Source organism: Rana temporaria, chromosome 13 (assembly GCF_905171775.1).
Source record: "Rana temporaria chromosome 13, aRanTem1.1, whole genome shotgun sequence".
NCBI classification, from domain to species: Eukaryota; Metazoa; Chordata; class Amphibia; order Anura; family Ranidae; genus Rana; species Rana temporaria.
Window position 1 is genome coordinate 112,755,684 of NC_053501.1, and position 20,525 is coordinate 112,776,208.

At 47.1% G+C, this 20,525-nt stretch overlaps 1 protein-coding gene across 1 annotated transcript in view; it reads right to left on the minus strand.

Moving 5' to 3' along the window:
* Nucleotides 1-363: 363 nt before the first annotated feature.
* LOC120920162 (NACHT, LRR and PYD domains-containing protein 12-like) overlaps nt 364-20,525 on the minus strand; it is a 487,778-nt gene continuing 467,616 nt past the window's right edge. The window contains exons 19-21 of the mRNA XM_040332082.1: nt 17,800-17,964; nt 12,115-12,279; nt 364-1,065 (exon numbers count right to left, since the gene is read on the minus strand). Coding sequence (XP_040188016.1) covers nt 1,002-1,065; nt 12,115-12,279; nt 17,800-17,964 — 394 coding nt within the window. The 3' untranslated portion in view covers nt 364-1,001. The remainder of the gene's footprint in view (nt 1,066-12,114; nt 12,280-17,799; nt 17,965-20,525) is intronic.

The window sequence follows — 20,525 nt, forward strand, 5'->3', positions numbered from 1 at the left end:
GCACCCCGAAAGATCACAGATGGTCTCTCAGGTAACACAGGCGCAGGTAGTTGATCACTCTGCAGTATGTGCCAGTGTTTCCTTATAAGGCGCTTGATGCTTTGATGTTGTGCCGAGAAAGTAGTAATAAATGGCAATGAGAAACCATTCTTTTCTTCTTTAGTGCGGTCTTTTAACAGGGATTCCCTCTCAACAGCACAGGTAGTTTGCCGTTGGACACGGCTGATCATGTGGTAAAGAGTCTCCGTCAGAGACTCTTTACCTAGATCGGTGTTGCGGGGTGTCAGACTGACACCCTGCAACAACGATCGCCACGATGTGCGCCCCCGGGGACACGCAGCGGCTCAATATCCTGAGGGCGTCATATGACGTCCAGTCAGGATATTGAAACCACTTTGCCGACGTCTTTTTGCAATAGGGCGGGCGGAAAGTGGTTAATAGAGAAAAGAAAGTTGAATAGTGTCTCCCGATGTAAATCCATTCTCAGTCACATCATCCAGTGATGTAAATCCCAATCAGTCATTTAGTCATGATGACCCAATTATAATTACATGTTGATGAAAATACAAATCCTTAGGACTACCTAAACACAGCAGCAGGCATTCCCAATGATGTCAATGACTAAAAATGGAAGCAAATGTATTTGGTGAATGACATCCCCAGTAATAGCTATTGACATGTGTACATTGAAACAGCCCTGTGAGTTCAGGCAGGCAAAAGTCTGCAAATTGCTGCTATAGTTTGGTGAGTCCAGCAATGTGAATGACCCGGGTTCAGTGTTTGGTGGATTCAATTAATCTGATGAAGATTGTCTGCAGTCATGGGCTGCAATTTGAGTCAGAATATTTACAAGTAGATGTAAACTGTCCCAGAATATTACTGTCTCAGTCAGTTCTGTTATATTCACTGTAATTCCTCTATCCGGCTTGGCAGAGCTTCTATCAGATCCCTGAAATGAGGACCCTTCAGATTGCTCCCCGTTTGATCTCATCAGAGTCTGGTTATTTCTTATTCCAGATGCCAGGTGGGGGAAAGGAACTGTCTTGCAGGTGATTACCATCCAAACTGTAAAGGAAGAGAAGAATGTTACCAGAAGAAAATACATTTCTCCCCCAGGAATTCTCTATATGCTCCCTCTACTAGTGTCCTCCTCTAGTTAGGCTCTAGGTTACATTTCCTTTTTGGCTTCATTGTAGTGAGTGGAGCAATGATTGATTATTTTTGTCTGTTCAGTATTTTGTGATCTAAGGGTTTGATTCCTCCCACATGTCTCTGAAAGAAGTTTCCAGAGTATACAGCAGGGAGATTCAAATGACCAGTGTCAATATTTATCATGCCCCAGCCAATCCATGAAAGGAGGCATCCAGAAGGTGGCTAGGGAGGTGATAAATGTTTGGGAAGCCTTCCCACAGTGTTCTTTCCTCTTAAGGGAGGGTTCCAACTCTCCTGGGGCTCCTGCCCCTGGATGCAGCTTTACTGAGATAGGGAGACAAGGAACTACGTGCAAACAGGGCCTCAGCAGCTGCGGGCGTCAGGAGTCTCTTAGCCTCATGGAGGCGGACTGTCAGTGGTAGTGCCAGCCCAAATGGGAGGAACTACTCTACATGCTGCTACAGAGAAGAGGAGGCATGGGCATGACAGCCAGGCACAGGGAGTGGTGAGATTTTAACTGTTTCATGCCCACAGCCTCTAAACCATCTCCTGAATCATGTCCACAGCCTCTAACTATTTCCTGAACCATGCCCCCAGCCTACAACTATCTCCTGAATCATGTCCTCAGCCTATAACCATCTCCTGTACCCATGCCCGTAGCTTCTAATCATCTCCTGTACATGCCCACAGCCTCTAACCATCTCCTGAATCATGTCTGTAGCCTCTAATCACCTCATGTACCATGCCTGCAGCCAGGACTGGTGCAAACATTTTTGACACCCTAGGCAAAACCTAATTTTTACACCCCCTCCCTCCTTGGCTTTGCACCATGACTCTACCCCCTCTGCCCTGCCCATGTGATAGGAGCCGGTGCTATACAGGAAACATCGGCTCTGCTTCCTGTAGTGCCGACTTCGTTCTTCACACTGATGTTCGGGGATGGCAGGTCAGGAACCTGCGATCTGGGTTTGCCAACCCACCATCCCAGAGCAGGAGGTGGCGGGCCACAGCAGAGGGCGGAAACGGTTGGGCATGCATTGTGTGTTTCTTTGTGGAGGCCTCCACTCCTCAGCAGCTGGGCCCAGATGACAGCTGGGAAGGTCGCCCTGTTTGTTGAGGAGGAGGAATCCATAGGAGAAGAATAGGCCCTGGCATCAATACATCACAATCCATATAAAGCAATGTATGGACAGACACCCTATACCACTGCAGGAGGGGGAGGGCGACCCTTACATCCAGGCCATGTACTCGGTACGATGACATCACACATGTAAGGACAGATCAGTCTATACAACACTATACTGTATATATACAATGTCAGTGTTCACTAACCGGCTAGGGTTCTGCATCCGACGACCCTGCCAGGAACAATCCCTGTCTCCAGGCTCCAACTGTCACCAGTTATCGACCCAGCAGCACCCAATACTCCTATGGGCTATAGCACATGCTGCAGCTGTACAGGACAGGCCAGGAGGGAGCACGGCCTCTATGGGGGGGTGGGGTCAGGGGTCACATGACTTGCCAGAGACAGACAGGTCATTGATCATGGAGGCGCGCAGGGGATGTTTGCTTCTATTCTGCTAGGACATGTCAGTGCTGCGCCTCTATAATGACACTACGGAGCAGAGCGCCTGCCTGAGTTACATGCTGCAGAGGCATCCCTGCACATTTCATCCCAGCCAGCAGCGCTGGCGCCTACTAGAGGTTATAACATTGTTAGAGGTATTTATAATACAGCACAGAAAACGTACATAGCGTGGCTGTGGAGACGGAGAGTAGGGAAACCAGCGGCTGCATAGTTTGCCTAGTGGTAGCACCGGCCCTGTACCATGCTCACAGCCTCTAACCATCTCCTGTACCATGCCCACAGCCTCTAATCATCTCCTGAATCATGTCCGCAGCCTCTAACCATATCTCGAATCATGTCCGTGTGAGATTGTGAAGCAGATTCCATTGTTCACTCCTTGTGTATAATTGCCATTCTGAGTTTTGACCACAAGAGGCCGCTGTTTTCTTCACACTGTTTAGAGACTGCAAGCTGTTGCTTATAAAGAGGAGGTGGAGCTGAGCTGGAATCAGGAAGCAAATGGAGACGTTTTGTTTTCTGCGGGACTATGTGAAAGTTGAATCGGTTCGCATCCAGGGGGTCTGTTCGTCCTAGAGCTTCAGGAACGGCAGCTGAGTAATCACTGTTCAGCAGGGGCGGACTGACCATTCGGTCATTCGGTCATTGCCCGAGGGCCCCATGGTGGGGGGGCCCGGGCTGGCTCAGTCCGTCCCTGGAGGTGCCCGCAGCAGCGTCAGCTTCTACACAATTAAAAAAAACGTAGTCTGTACTCTGTACCCCCGAGATGCCTTGTATAAGAGGCTCGCTCGGGAGTTATGAGCTTCCCAGGATGGATGGCTCATCAGAGCCGTGAGCCGTGCGTGTGGGGATGTACAGTGACACTATGACAGGCGCTCCGGCCACCTCTCTCCCCACCTCTCTCCCCTGTGCTTCAGCTGAGGGGGCGGGGCCATAAGTCACTGCCTCGGAGGACTGCATGTGAAGGAGCTGCTGCTGCTGGACTGGAGAGGCAGAGCACACTGAATTGCACAGACACAGGAACGAATGGCATTCACAATGACCTGCCTTGTGTTGTGTGCAGATTAGCAGGTCAGTGTGATAAGTAATGAAAGCCCTGTGATTGCAGTTACCGTGACAGTGTCTAATCTGTGTAATAAGAGCCATGCCCATGCTGATTGTTTCTTTACCTTCTTGTCCTGTGCTGTGTCTGTGCTTATTTACCAGGTAGCAGGTCATGTCAGGGGCTATTCACTAGTGCACATGTTGAGCCATCCATCCCGGTGTCTTGTTGAGATAGTTCCCCTATCGGATAGGTTCCGACCTCGACTGCGCAGGCGCTGCACTTGCGCAGTCGGAGGCTACGAAAATCTCCAAGCCAGAAGAGCTGTTTGTTAGCTGTAAACAGAGAATATGCAATGAACACTGCGCTCGCTCCCGACCCAATGCTTGGTGCTGGTTACACACACCCCCAGTTTGTTGATATTCTCAATATGACATCCACCCCTTTGACAAAAGCACTGGCCATCGAGTGGAGGAGCCGTGTATAACCAGCCCCAAGCATCGGGTCGGGAGCGAGCGCATTGCGCATGCTCCATTTACAGCGGACAAACAGCTGTTCAGCCTCAGAGATTTCCGTAGACTCTGACTGAGCATGCACAGTTGAGGTCGGAAACTATCAGATAGAGGAACCATATCGTCAGGACACCGGCCAGCTCATACCTCCCGACCCCCTCATATACAACAGCCACATCAACCTAGCTAGTGGGATTTAATGGTTCAAGGCACTGCTTTCTCGGGGGTACAGACTCAGTTTTTTTTATTGTGTATGATAAGCTGCCACTGTTGCGGGCACCTCCAGTGGCGGACTGAGCCGGCCCGGGCCCTGCCACCATGGTGCCCTCGGGCAGTTACCGACTGACTGGTCAATCCGCCCCTGCACACTGATATCTGGTACACTGAATGCCACTCAGTGTGTAGATATCAGTGTTATATATAGGGAATAGCACTTAGACCTGGTTCACATTGAAGCAATTTACCATGCAATTTGACATGTCAAATCGCATGGCAATGGCACTAACCAAATCGGTGCGATGCCCCATGTGTGGCGCCGATTCCCAAAAGTAGTTTCTGTACAACTTTTGGCGACTTCTTGGTGCAATTTCCATAGACATCTGTGCTGCAACCCTCACAGATGTCTCTGAAATCACCCGCCAAATTCGCACTGATATGCGGGTATGAAATCATGCGAGTTTAGCTGAACTGTCTCGCACAATTTCATTCCCGCTGTCAGTGCGAACCTGGACTAAAGCTGATTCACACCTATGGCATTTTTTGTGCATTTTGCAGATTTGCACAACAATCCATTTAACATGGTTTCCTATGGAACACGTTCTGTAGTGCAAATCTGCAAAATGCAAAAAGCACTAAAAATGCCATAGGTGTGAATCCAGCCTAAGTGAGTGTTATTCCCTATATATATTCCTTACGTTGGTGGTCAGTGAGAAGAATGTTCCTTACATTGGTGATCAGTGGGAAGAATGTTCCTTACATTGGTGATCAGTGAGAAGAATGTCCCTTACATTGGTGATCAGTGGGAAGAATGTCCCTTACATTGGTGATCAGTGAGAAGAATGTCCCTTACATTGGTGATCAGTGGGAAGAATGTCCCTTACATTGGTGATCAGTGAGAAGAATGTCCCTTACATTGGTGATCAGTGGGAAGAATGTCCCTTACATTGGTGGTCAGTGAGAAGAATGTCCCTTACATTGGTGATCAGTGGGAAGAATGTCCCTTACATTGGTGGTCAGTGGGAAGAATGTTCCTTACATTGGTGATCAGTGGGAAGAATGTTCCTTACATTGCTGATCAGTGGGAAGAATGTCCCTTACATTGGTGATCAGTGGGAAGAATGTCCCTTACATTGGTGATCAGTGGGAAGAATGTCCCTTACATTGGTGGTCAGTGGGAAGAATGCTCCTTACATTGGTGATCAGTGAGAAGAATGTTCCTTACATTGGTGATCAGTGGGAAGAATGTCCCTTACATTGGTGATCAGTGGGAAGAATGTTCCTTACATTGGTGATCAGTGGGAAGAATGTCCCTTACATTGGTGATCAGTGAGAAGAATGTCCCTTACATTGGTGATCAGTGGGAAGAATGTCCCTTACATTGGTGATCAGTGAGAAGAATGTCCCTTACATTGGTGATCAGTGGGAAGAATGTCCCTTACATTGGTGATCAGTAGGAAGAATGTCCCTTACATTGGTGATCAGTGGGAAGAATGTCCCTTACATTGGTGATCAGTGGGAAGAATGTCCCTACATTGGTGATCAAGTGGGAAGAATGTTCCTTACATTGGTGATCAGTGGGAAGAATGTTCCTTACATTGGTGATCAGTGGGAAGAATGTCTCTTACATTGGTGATCAGTGAGAAGAATGTCCCTTACATTGGTGATCAGTGGGAAGAATGTCCCTTACATTGGTGATCAGTGGGAAGAATGTCCCTTACATTGGTGATCAGTGGGAAGAATGTCCCTTACATTGGTGATCAGTGGGAAGAATGTCCCTTACATTGGTGATCAGTGGGAAGAATGTTCCTTACATTGGTGATCAGTGAGAAGAATGTCCCTTACATTGGTGATCAGTGGGAAGAATGTTCCTTACATTGGTGATCAGTGGGAAGAATGTCCCTTACATTGGTGATCAGTGGGAAGAATGTCCCTTACATTGGTGATCAGTGGGAAGAATGTCCCTTACATTGGTGATCAGTGAGAAGAATGTCCCTTACATTGATGATCAGTGGGAAGAATGTCCCTTACATTGGTGATCAGTGAGAAGAATGTCCCTTACATTGATGATCAGTGGGAAGAATGTCCCTTACATTGGTGATCAGTGGGAAGAATGTCCCTTACATTGGTGATCAGTGGGAAGAATGTCCCTTACATTGGTGATCAGTGGGAAGAATGTCCCTTACATTGGTGATCAGTGGGAAGAATGTTCCTTACATTGGTGATCATCAGTGGGAAGAATGTTTTAATTCCTATAATAAACATTTATATTGAACAGTGTGTAGAGAAATTCTTTGAACGCCTGCAATGTGGGCAGTGCAATATGTAGGTGGGACTTTGTGTGAATGTAGCTTTAACGTGGGCGGGGACACATGGGCGGAGACACAGGGGGCCCCATGATCTCCTTTTGCCCGGGGGCCCCATGAACTGTCAGTCCGCCCCTGCTGTTCAGTACAGAGCCTGTCCGGAGGAAGAAGGGATCGTTGTTCCAGAAAGGCTGATAGGAGCTGGGAGACTGAGAACTACCTCACCTGCATTACCAGATGGTTGTTGAAAGGACTTTTGCATTAGTCGGTTGGAAGACATCACCGGCTACAGATCAAGACCCGGGTCAGTAATATCGTGCATGCACCGCCTAGTGACGTTTGGCGCCTAAAGATTAGGGGGCAGATTCAGAAAGATCGGCGTAATTTTCGGCGGGCATGGCGCATCTCATATGCGCTACGCTGCCGTAACTTAGAGAGGCGAGTACCGTATTCAGAAAGAACTTGCGCTCTAAGTTACGGTGGCGTAGTGTAAATAAGCCCGCCTAATTCAAATTATCAAGGCAGTGGGCGTGTTGTATTACAATGAGCCGTGACCTTGTGTAAATGAGGGGCCGAACGAACGGCGCATGCACGCGCATGCTCAGAGTCACGTCGCAAATACTCCCTAAGATATGTTGGCTCAATGCTTTGTCGACGTGAACGTAACATACGCCCAGCTCCATTCACGTACGACTTACGCAAAAAAATACGACGCTGTTCCGACGTTTCCGACGTGACGTCCATACCTTAACATGACTTACCCCTGCTTTATGAGGGGTAAACTTACGCCGGACCGACGCCTTATGTAAACGGCGTAGCTAAATCTGACGGGCGCAAGTAGGTTTCTGAATCAGCGTATCTAGCTCATTTGCATATTCTACACGAAAATCTACGGAAGCGTCCCTTTCGGCCAGCGTAAATATGCACCCAAGATACAACGGCATAAGACACTTACGTCAGTCGTATCTTGGACAAATTCTGGCGTATCTGATTCTTTGAATCAGGCGCATAGATACGACGCCTCACATTCGGACTTACGATGGCGTATCTGGAGATACGCCGTCGTAAATCCTTTGTAAATCTGGCCCTAGGCCTGTAGTTATTCAGTCAGGGCCATCACAGTATATCAGGCCAAAAGTGTTGCTACCATTAGTACAAGGACTCTGCTACCTAAAGGGATATTGCCTAAGGAGAGCAATTTTCCAAGTTACAAACCTGTTTAGTGTCTTCATTAAGGAAGTAAAACTTACACATGTGTTCTCATACCGGTTATGTAAAAAAGGGGGTACATATTGCATAGAAGTGATAAGTTTGTAAGCTGCTGTGCTGTACCGCTGATGACCCCGAAATTAAGCATATACACAATCGTTCGCATTTTGATAAGTGTAATAACAGGTACGGTGGGACGGTCCTAGTTGTGTCTGCCAATAGGCAAATTAAGGCAAAGTGCCTCGGTATCCACCTGGGGGGCATCTTGCTGTGCAGCACAGGGGTTCTCAGCTACGGCTGGGTGTATGTAACCTTATTCTGTGTTCATTTTGGGGTTTTGGTTTAATACCTTATCACAGTAAAAGAAAAGAACTGTTTCAAAAAAGTTGGTGTCAAAGTTGCTTTCCTTGTTCGTGGCTTTGCTGAATCCTGGGAAGCCCACCCCGGTGCACGGTTTACATCCGCAGCCTCTAACCATTTCCCGTATCATGTGCGCAGCCTCTAACCATCTCTTGTATCATGTCTGTAAAAATTTGGTGCTGTTTCAAATCTCAGTTTGGGGGTTGACAACACTGAGCCTTGGGGTACCATACTCATAAATCCAGACCAGTCAGAAGATACACTGTATCACCACCCTAGTTTTCTATTCAGGTACATACTATATGGTCAAAGGACCTTGTCCCCATGTTGATGAGGACAAGGGCCTCTTCCTGACATTCCTGGCTGTTGGTTGCCAGGGTCTATGGGCGGGGAGCTTATCGGAATCTGGAAGCCCCCTTTAACAAGGGGGCCCCCAGATCCCGGCCCCCCACCCTATGTGAATGTGCGTAACTTGCGTCCGGCCGTATTCTGAATCGACTTACGCAAACGATGAAAACATTCAAAACTCGGCGCGGGAACGACGGCCATACTTAACATAGGATACCCCTCACATAGCAGGGGTAACTATACGCCGTAAAAAGCCGAACGCAAGCGACGTAAAAAAAAAGCGACGGGCGGGCGTTCGTTTCTGAATCGGTGGAACTCCTAATTTGCATATTCGTCGCGTACAAAAAACGAAACGCCACCTAGCGGCCAGCGGGAGATTGCAGCCTAAGATCTATGGGGAACCTGATTCTATGAACCAGCTGCATAGATCCGACCGTCGGACAATTGTTCGGTCGGGCCTACACACGACCGGATCTGTCCGCTGAAACTGGTCCGTCGGACCAGTTTCAGCGGACAGATCCGGTTGTGTGTACGGGGCCTAAGGCGTACGGCCGGCGTAACTTTACCCCTCAAAAAGCAGGGGTAAGTCATGTTAAGGTATGGACGTCGGAAACGTCGGAACCAGTGGCGGCTGGTGAAGTTTTAGAATGGGGGGGCGCCAGACCCCGCCCTTCCTTTTTGACCCCTCCCACTTGGTGGAAATGGGCGTGGTTTCATCAAAATAGTGGGCGTAGCTTTAAGGTGGTGTGGTTAGCATCTGAGATGAACGAGGATTGGAGGGAGAGAGAGGGACAGCAGGCCCAGATTCTACACAACAATAGAAATGTGTATTCTAGAAAGTTTAACAATCAGCAGATAAAGATACTTCAATCATCACGGCACCATGGTTGTTATGGTGTCAGGATGATTGAAGCGCATTATTTCTATTATTACATTGTAATATAAAATAAAAACCATTCAACTCACCATAATGCAGAATCAGTGGGAGCCCCGAGCGTGTCGCCTGCCACCAGATGCCATCAGGTGTCCCCAGCGTAGTCCCTCCTTACTTCACGTGTCCCCAGCGGAGTCCCTCCCTACATGCAGCCCTGTGTCACATTAAATGCAGCCTGTGTCACATCAAATGCAGCCTCTCTCCCTATCACTTGCAGCCAGCGCCTGTCCCCATCAATAGCAGCCTCTGTCCTATCAATAGCAGCCTCTGCCCCTATCAATTGCATCAACTGCCCCATCAATTGCATCAACTGCCCCATCAATTGCAGCGACTGTCCCATCAATTGCAGCGACTGCCCCATCAATTGCAGCGACTGCCCCATCAATTACAGCGACTGCCCCATCAATTGCAGTGACTGCCCCATCAATTGCAGCGACTACCCCATCAATTACAGCGACTGTCCTATTAATTACAGCAACTTCCCATCAATTACAGCAACTGCCCCATCAATTGCAGCAACTGTCCCATCAATTGCAGCGACTGCCCCATCAATTGCAGCGACTGCCCCATCAATTACAGCAACTGTCCCATCAATTGCAGCGACTGCCCCATCAATTGCAACGACTGCTCCATCAATTGCAGCGACTGCCCCATCAATTGCAGCGACTGCCCCATCAATTGCAGCGACTGTCCCATCAATTGCAGCGACTGTCCCATCAATAGCAGCGACTGTTCCATCAATTACAGCGACTGTCCCATCAATTACAGCGACTGTCCCATCAATTACAGCGACTGCCCATCAATTACAGCGACTGTCCCATCAATTGCAGCGACTGTCCCATCAATAGCAGCGACTGTCCCATCAATTACAGCGACTGTCCCATCAATTACAGCGACTGTCCCATCAATAGCACCGACTGTCCCATCAATAGCAGCGACTGTCCTATTAATTACAGCAACTGTCCCATCAATTACAGCGACTGCCCCATCAATTGCATCAACTGTCCCATCAATTGCAGCGACTGTCCCATCAATTGCAGCGACTGCCCCATCAATTGCGGCGACTGCCACATCAATTGCAGCGACTGCCCCATCAATAGCAGCGACTGCCCCATCAATAGCAGCGACTGCCCCATCAATTACAGCATCTGCCCCATTAATTACAGCGACTGCCCCATCAATTACAGCGACTGTCTCATCAATTACAGCTACTGTCCCATTTCCCCCGATTTTTTTTTAAAGATGATAAGGGGGGGTGCCACCGAAATTCCCCCTGAAAATGACATTATTTTTAAATCTGACAAACGAAATTCGCCCTGAAAATTACATTCTTTTTCATGATGATGATAAGCGCGGGGGGGGATTGCGGGTGCCGCCGAAATTCCCCCTAAAAATGACATTCTCTGTTAAGTTGATATGCGGGGGGCGGGGGGGATGCCGCCGACAACCTTACCTTAGAGATGACAACAGCGGGGCAGCAGCAGCACTTAGCATTTTGGTGGAGCCATGGCTGTGGAGGAGTCTGCTCCTCATACTTCCTGTCTTCTCTCTCAGGCGCGTGAGAGAGAGACAACAGGAAGTGACATCATGGCCTTAGATGTCAATCAATCTGCCCGGCCGTAGTAATAGATACTATGAGCGCCGAGCAGACACTGTGGCGGCTCGGTAAGCGCTACAAGGCAGTACTAAAGCCCGCAAATGAAGCGCCGCGTCTGCAATCTTGTGATTGCATGGACGTGGCGCTTCCCATAATGCACGTGGTCGGCGCCACATAATGCATTTGGTAAAGGATTTTTTGAAATGTAAATATTTTTTTCTTAAAGGGGCCGTTTAAAAAAAAAACTAAAAAACATTTTTTTTTGTTTTTTGTGACCACAGGAGGGGGGCGGAACAGCGTAGTATTTTACGTTGTTTGCATAAGTCGTACGTGAATGGAGATGGGCGTAGGTTACGTTTACGTCGACTAAGCATTGAGCCGGCATAACTTAGGGAGAAAATTCGACGTGATACTGAGTATGCGCGTGCATGCGCCGTTCGTTAGGCGCATCATTTACGTGGGGTCACGATTAATTTCCATACAACACGCCCCCAACCAGCCTACTTTGAATTAGGCGGGCTTACGCCGGCCAATTTACGCTACGCCGCCGCAACTTACGGAGCAAGTGCTTTGTGAATACTGCACTTGCCTGTCTAAGTTGCGGCTGCGTAGCATAAATAGGATACGCTACGCCCACACAAAGATGCGCCCAGGTACGTGAATCTGGCCCTTAGTGTTTAGTGAGTTCAAGTCTGATGAAATGATAGTGATTGTCTATGCTCAATTCAAACAAGGCATAGAGGTCTCCGGAAGAGAAAAGTCACTATTACTGCAGATGAAGTCAGAACATTTACAAGTTTTAAAGTGAAATGTCCCTGTATATTATTGTCTCAGTCAGTCCTGTTATACTCACTGCCATTTCTCTATCCGGCTTGTTGTCAGAGCTACTAACAGATCCCTGAAATGAGGACCCTCCAGATTGTTCGCAGCCAGGTTCAGTCTCCTCAGTGTCTGGTTATTTCTTATACCAGATGCCAGGTAGGGGCAGGAACTGTCTGTCAGCTGATTTCTATCCAATCTGTAGAAGAAGAGAAGAATGTTACCAGAAGAAAATGATTTTCTCCCCCAGGAATGAATGTAACTTTTCTATTCCTTTAAAGCAGAACTCTGGCATATTAAAACAAAAAAACATTAGTACACCCCCCTTCCCTCACACACAAAACACTAAACAGTTATTACATTTGTGACATTTTTTACCATTTACAGTCATTGCATCATATCCTCTTCTCTCACTCTCACTCTCTCTCTAACTGTAATCAGACTACATTTCCCATGAATCAGGGACCACCAGAGCCGAATGTCAGGGACCAGCAGAGCCGAATGTCAGGGACCACCAGAGCCAAATGTCAAGGACCACCAGAGCCAAATGTCAAGGACCACCAGAGCCAAATGTCAGTCCCTCATGTCCATCCCACCAATGGCTAATTCCAGTGCCTCATATCAGTCCCACCAGTGCAGAGCGGGGATCGTTATCCGTAATCACTTGTATGACAGCGGGGATGTCCCGTTGTGTCAGGTATAGTATACGAGAACATAGATCTCTGATGCCCCACCCCATTATGATTGGCAGCGCACTGTGCCAATAATGATAGGAGGCGGAAAATCAGCGATCTATGTTCTAGTATACTATACCTGACACAGCGGGACATCCCCATTGTGTCATACAAGTAATTACTGATAATAACCCCCGCTCTGCACGGTGATAGCAGGTGGGAGCAGCGGGGGGTGGAGTGGAGGGCGGATTGCTGGCAGGGAGGAGGGAGGAGAGAGAAGAAGGAGGACACCTCCTCCATGGGCGGCACAGACCAGGGCTGAAAGACCCCCTCCGCTCACTACAGGAAATCAAACTCCCTGCTTGGCTTTCAGAGGACTACAAGGGGGCATGTCAAAACACTGGCTGAGCTGAGGAGAGTGATATCAGCCAGCGGTCTTACAAACAGGATGTCAGAAGGCAATAAAGTTTTTTCAGCAAGTTTAGCAGCCTATTACAAAGGAACTACAGAGCTCAGAAGAACATTAATGGCAAAGTTGGTAAAGGTAGGAGATCAGCAACAAGGACATGGAATTTTTTTTTTATCCGGAGTTCTGCTTTAATGGAGCTAATTTCTCTTTATTGGACTGAAAAGGAGGGGAAAGTAAGGCGCACCTAAGTGTAGCGCCACCCCCAAAGGAGCCGCTGATTAGTTTGGGATCGGCGTATTAAGTTACCCTTTTGGCTTGATCTAGGGGTGATACTTGTGAGTGCAGATAAAGAGCAAGTGTCCAGACATCCAATAGGTTTTCAATGCTTTATTCCAAGGCCCAACACGGCCAACATCAACATGGCACACAATAGAGAAAGGTTGATGAGCAAGAAGAGAACTTTAGTATCAGGCCTTGGATATGAAGAGAGAGCAAGCCTGCTCTCAGCAAAAACTTGACTCAGCTCGTCGCCACCCCAGATCAGGGTGGGTAAAGTGCCCCCAGACAGGCAATTATCACAGGCCTGGCAGCCGGAGCGCCACTTACAGATCACTGGGAGGAAACAGACCTCTGCCACAGGCCTGACTCAGAGCCTCTGCAACAGGCTTAGTAATTTGAAGTATAAAGATAAGATTGAGTAAATCCTCCCAGTCAGTTCAGATAGTGTCACCAACTGACAGCTTGAGCATACCTGTCATGCAGTGTGGTGACTGGATCCTCGATGGTTCGTCTAGGCTTCCCGGAACAACCTCTATCTCTAGGTTCTCCCCAAGCCGATTCCCCACCGTACAGCTCCCGGCTTAGGATCCTTTCAGCAGAAGATTGGGACCCAGCAAGCCGATGGGGCCCCTCTCAATGTTACGGTGAGGCTCCGCATAATGCGCAACCTCGGCGAAGCAGGCCACGGTGGCGAGGGCCCATGGATGTGCGTACCCTGAAGGTGGATACCGCACCTGGAACTTGGGCCCCGCACAGAACCGAACAACTCATGGCGGTTGCCACAGATATACCCCCTCCCAGCATGCCCAACGAGGGAAACACACCTCTGATTGGCTGCAGAGGAGAAGGTGGGTCTGGCAGAGCCCCTCTAGTGCCAACTGTCACCCAGGGGTGGTAACGCACCCCTGGAGCGCAGACCGACCCACAGGATAGCTCTGAAATGACAACAGCCTAAATTTCCATAAATTGTGAATGGGAGTAAACTAACCCTCCCATTCTCACTAACTTTAGCGTAGCGCCCATACTGGAAGTAAGGGGGCGATACATGTAGTATTAGTAACAAAGTTTATTGCACAAGGTACATTGCACTTACAAGATGTAGGCAGAACACACGCATTGTGTTAGGAAATTATCATCCTCGGAGGCCAGTAGACGGAGCTGTGAGCTCCTAGCACGTAGCCAGCTATCCTCCTGTCCTTTCCATGATCTAGATGACATCACTTCCTCCTGTGTGGTTCATGCGAAGCAACCCAGACTTCCTGTTTGCTTCCTCCATCTGGACCCCGGGAGACACACTGGACTGTGGCAGCCTCCAAGGATGATGATTTCCTAACACAATGCTTGTGTTCTGCCTATATCTTGTAAGTGCAATGTATCTTGTGCAATAATACTACACTTAGGTGCGCCTCCCTCTCCTCTCCTTTTCTGTCATTTTTTACAGCGTCTTGGACGCGCTAGGGATGCCTGCCACCTACAATTACTTTATTCTTTTATTTATGCCTTTTTTTCCTGGATTTTGGAACTTAACCACCCGTTACAAGGGCTATATGCACTCTTCCTGCCACTCAGGTGCAATTGTTCATATGTTGTGCACCTGGTTGTTTCTACTTTTTTTCTCTTTATTGGAATTATTTATGTTAGATCATTTTATAAAACTCCAAGAAAAATAATTTTATAAGAAAAATCTTGTAATGGAATAGACCCCCAATATTGTCCTCCATGTGTAGAGACGGTGATATCTCCATGCACAGGATGAGCACAGAATACCACTGACATGACTCGTATTGTGCTATAATGTCCTTGTGTATGGAACATGAATGGTATCAGCAGACAGTGTGAGGCCGGAATCAGCATTACCATACAGTACCTCCCAACTTTTGAACTTTGGAATGAGGGTCACTTGATGGAAGAATAATTTGCGGTGTGCCTAGTGCATGTGGCCAAACTCTTAACAGTGGGAGGGGTTTAAGGAGTGTGGTGGACAGGAATGGCAGAGGAGAAGGGTCTGCAGGGCAGTGTATGGGGGTCAGCAGGGCAGAGAAGAGACATCACAAGGGCAGAGGACAAAAGATAGGGGGCCAGTAGGGCAGTGTAAACGAGTCAGCAGGATGGAAGACAGGGGTTCAGTAGAGCAGGGTAAAGGGGTCAGCAGGATGGAAAACAAGGAGTCAGTAGGGTGGAAGACAGGGGGAGTCAGTAGGGCAGGGTACAAGGGTCATTAGGACGGAAGACAGGTGGTCAGTAGAGCAGTGTACAGGGGTCAGCAGGACAGAAGAAATGGGGTTAGTAGGGTACCATACAGGGGGGGTCAGCAGGACAGAAGAAAGGGGGACAGTGGGGCAGGCTACAGGGGTCAGCAGGACGGAGGACCCGAGTACAGGGGTCAGCAAGGTGGATGACTGTGGCTCAGTAGATCAGGGTACAGGGGTCAGCAGGGCAGAGGACCGGGGGTCAGTAGGGCAGGGTACAGGGGTCAGCAGGGCAGAGGACTTGGGGTCAGTAGGGCAGAGAATAGGGGTTCAAATCCCCCCCATTCCTCTTAACCAAAATCCCCCCACCCCCTCCTAGCACAAATTCCCCAAGTCTATCCCCCTTTACTCTTACACCCCCCAATATTTCTCCCCTCTACTCTTTACACTCCCCAATGACTGCCACCCTCTCCCGGTCAAATGGGACCCCCATCCAGGTACCTTCAGGCTGACAGCAGGTAGCTCTATCTCTGCTCTTAAAGTCCAGGGATCAGTAGGCGGAGCTTTCCGTCATGTGTCACTTACACAGACCTCAGATCGCCGTTCTGCAAGAGTGGAGCACTTGCTCCCTGCCTCCTCCTCTGTACAGGAAAACAAAATATCACAGCAAGAGGAGGAGGGTGTTCAGTGCACTCTATTCTGCACTGTGCGTGTGTGTCAGAGGCAGCTGGACTGGCGGGGAGAGATGCCAGTTGGCGGATGCCATACACACTGTTGCACTTAGCCCTGATTCACCAGGACTCAAAGACAGGGACCAATTTCCGAGACAGTCCCAGCAAATCAGGGATGGTTAGGAGGTACGACATTACTACAGGGTTCGACAAAATCCGGGCACCCGGTTGCAATTGCAACTAAAATTAGTGACCTGGCGCCTGGGGAAGCTTAGTCCTGCAGAAGGCCGCAAAGCCGCAGCTTCAATTACCGGTCGGCGCGGCCCTAAGCGATCACACGGCGGGGAAGGTGGGGGCACACGGAGACACAGGATACCACATCCTTTGTCTCCGTTTTGCCCCCACCTCCCCCGGCCGGTAATTGAGGTCGCGGCTTTGCGGCCTTCTGCAGGCCTAAGCTTCCTTCTGCGACCTGGCGCCATTTTGTGGTGGCCGTTGGCATGACAAGAAAACCAGCAATTCTAATGGAGCTTCCCCAGTGTTTTCACTGTCATCTCCTTCTCTCTAATTGGAGCCCCCAAACATTATATATATTTTTTATTCTAACACCCTAGAGAATAAAATGGCGGTTGTTGCAATACTTTCTGTCACACCGTATTTGCGCATCGGTCTTACACTTTTTTTAATTAAAAAATAAAACAACAGTAAAGTTAGCAAATTTTTTTTATATTGTGAAAGATAATGTTACGCCGAGTAAATTGATACCCAACATGTCACGCTTCAAAATTGCGTCCGCTCGTAGAATGGCGACAAACTTTTACCCTTTAAAATCTCCATAGGCAACGTTTAAAAAATTCTACAGGTTGCATGTTTTGAGTTACAGAGGAGGTCTATGGCTAGAATTATTGCTCTCGCTCTACCAATCGCGGCGCTACCTCACATGTGTGGTTTGAATACCATTTACATATGCGGGCACTACTCACGTATGCGTTCGATTCTGCTTGGCGGGACGGGGCGCGTTTTCTGGCTCCTAACTTTTTTAGCTGGCTCCTGGATTCCAAGCAAATTTGTCAAACCCTGCATTACTAGTGACTGGATGGGATTGTTTCCATCTGAGAATTTATTTATATTTATTAAAAAAAAATAGCAGATGTGCAGTAATGGAGGTGATCTACTGACATTGAATAGCAGATGGTCAAATAAAATAAAGGGAATATGAGGCTTTAATTGCTCACTTCTGTAAGACCAGATTCCCTAGTGTATGGCCATCTATAAACACGTCAATTTACCTAATTATCTAAATAAATGAGACTTTACCAAGATTTTCGGAAAAGTCTATTTCATGGTGTTATTTATTTCCAAGAACAAGACAACTTTCAGTGATTTGCCATGTATGGAGACCAAACATCACTCTTTTTTGTTTTGCCAAATTTTTAATTGATTTTAATGTAAATGGTCATCAAATATTATTTTCTCAGTCAGCCCTGTTATACTTACAGTAATTCCTCTATCAGGCTTGTTGTCAGAGCTTCCATCAGATCCCTGAAATGAGGACCCTCCAGATTGTTATATGACAGGCTCAGTGTCCTCAGTGTCTGGTTATTTCTTATTCCAGATGCCAGGTGGGGGCAGGAATTATCTGTTAGGTCATTATTTTCCAATCTGTAGAAGAAGAGAAGAATCTCATTGGAAGAAAATTAATTTACCCTTCCTGCCTAGGCCAATTTTCAGCTTTCACTGCTATCACTTGAGTGACAATTTGCTTTAATCATACAACACTGTACGCAAATTAAATTTTTATGATTATTATTTTTTTCACACAAATAGAGCTTTATTTTGGTGGTATTATATCACCACTGGGTTTTTGAATTTTCTGCTAAACAAAAAAGACCAAAAATTTTGAAACAATTTGTCAATCTCTATAAAAATGTAGCAAAGCAAACCTTTAAATATATGTTCTGTGCCGAGTGCTGTTTTTTTTTAATTAACTAAATCTAGGCTTTAATGTTTCCATTTTAAAAAGCTGTTAGAAAAAGTCTATTTAAAGCCCTCTGTTCTGTTTGCTATGGTAAAGAGCACTCTAACTGATCTTATGATTAATGAGAATGTCAAGTCTTCTAAAGGATTCTCACTCTAAATTTCTCAAAGTATGGTCACCCACTTTGCATTCAAACAGCTTGGACCTTTCCTAAGAACTAATTTGTTACTTCCCCCTCATGCAGGACTTTTCCTCCTCCCTCTCCCCCTTCCTCTTTTTTCTATCCCGATCCTTGCTTCTTTGTCTTTTTCTCTTTTTCTTCTCTCTTTCACTGCGAGATCGCCTTTTTGACTGCCCTCTGTCTCTTTTCACTAGGGTGACCCTGGGTCCTCAGTGTCGGGGCCTATCCCTGGTTGGCAAGGGGCCACTGTTGCTAGAGCCCAATTTTTTTTGTACCTCTCTACAGATTATGAACCCTGACCTGTGCTGTGGGGGTCCCATAGACCAGTACACGCATTGCCCTCTGCCAGTAACCAGTGCACCTGTAAACCCTGTTAGATGGCCCTTAGGCCTTGTGATCTATATGGACCTTTTGTTTAGGCCCCTTTCACATTGAGGCGTTTTTCATGCGGTACAGCGCTAAAAATAGCGCTGCTATACCGCATAAAAAAACCTGCCCTGTAGTGTTCAATGTGAAAGCCAGAAGGCTTTCACATTGAAGCGGTGCGCTAGCAGGAGCGCTCCAAAAGTCCTGCTAGCCGCATCTTTACCGCGGTATAGGAGCGGTGTGTTCACCGCTCCTATACCGCGCCTTCCCATTGAAATCAATGGGAAAGCGTGGTAATACCGCGGTATTAACCCTTTTTCGGACGCTAGCGGGGGTTAAAACCTCACCGCTAGTGCCCGAATATCGCTGTAAATACGACGGTATAGCCGCGCTACAAATAGCGCGGCTATACCGTCACCGCGGCTGCACGCCTCAATGTGAAAGCAGCCTTACTCCACTAGGTCGCCCAGTTAATATCTAAACTATAAAAAGTTATTTGATCAGACTTCCCCAGTCCACGCCATCCTGTTATGTTCACTATGCTGTACCCCTGCGCGTTTGTACCAGAAAAAGTCTATTTCATAGATGATAACAAATCAGTTCTTAGGAAAGGTCCAAGCTGTTTGGATGCAAAGTGGGTGACCATACCTTGATACATTTTGAGTGAGAATCCTTTAGAATACTTGACATTCTCATTAATCATAAGATCAGTTAGAGTGCTCTTTACCATAGCAAACAGAACAGAGGGCTTCAAATAGACTTTTTCTAACAGCTTTTAAAATGGAAACATTAAAGCCTAGATTTAGTTAAAGTGGAAGTAAACCCTCCTATTTTTTTCAGTCAAGGAAGCGGCCATTTTGACCTCTGTTTAATCTGCAACTGCCATGATGCTGTACATGTGACCTGTTATGAAACCAGCCATTGGATGGTTTGGCAGTTTGGCTGAGAGCACAAACAAATGTGACAGCTAGCATTTCTGGCATGTTAACTGTTTTTGTAACTATCAAATTGAAGGGTTTACTTCCACTTTAATTAAAAAAAAAACAGCACTCGGGACAGAACATATTGTTAAAGGGGAAGTGTCCCTTGTGCCACTGGCTTCTGTCTTAGTTGAAATCTTCAGCCTCTCACCAGTATTCTTCTGGTGCTGCAGGGGATAATAAGGCACTTGTCAAATGTGCTGACTATGCCTGTTGTTTCCACCCCCTCCTCCATTTATAGAAGCTGTACTATAGCTTCCAAAAATGAAAAGTGGTCTATAAATGGAAGAGGTAGACCTTGCATTTATCCACCCATCCTCCATTCATAGAGTTCTTTTTTTTTATTGATAGAAGCTATAGTACATTTTTTATGAATGGAGGAAGAGGTGGAAAAGGTGAGCATACAGTGCCTTGAAAAAGTATTCATACCCCTTGAAATTTTCATAATGTTGTCATGTTACAATCAAAAAACTTAAATGTATTTTATGTGATAGACCAACACAAAGTGGCACATAATTGTGAAGTGGAAGGAAAATTATACATGGTTTTCAAAATTGTTTATAAATAAATATGTGATAAGATTCTAAAATTTAGACAACTGTCTGGCATTGGCTACTTACAAAACCAAAAAATTAGAACAATTTTGTTTACAGTATCAGAATTTTTCATGACTGGAATGTAAAACTGTCCCAGAAAATTATTAAATGTATTTATTTAT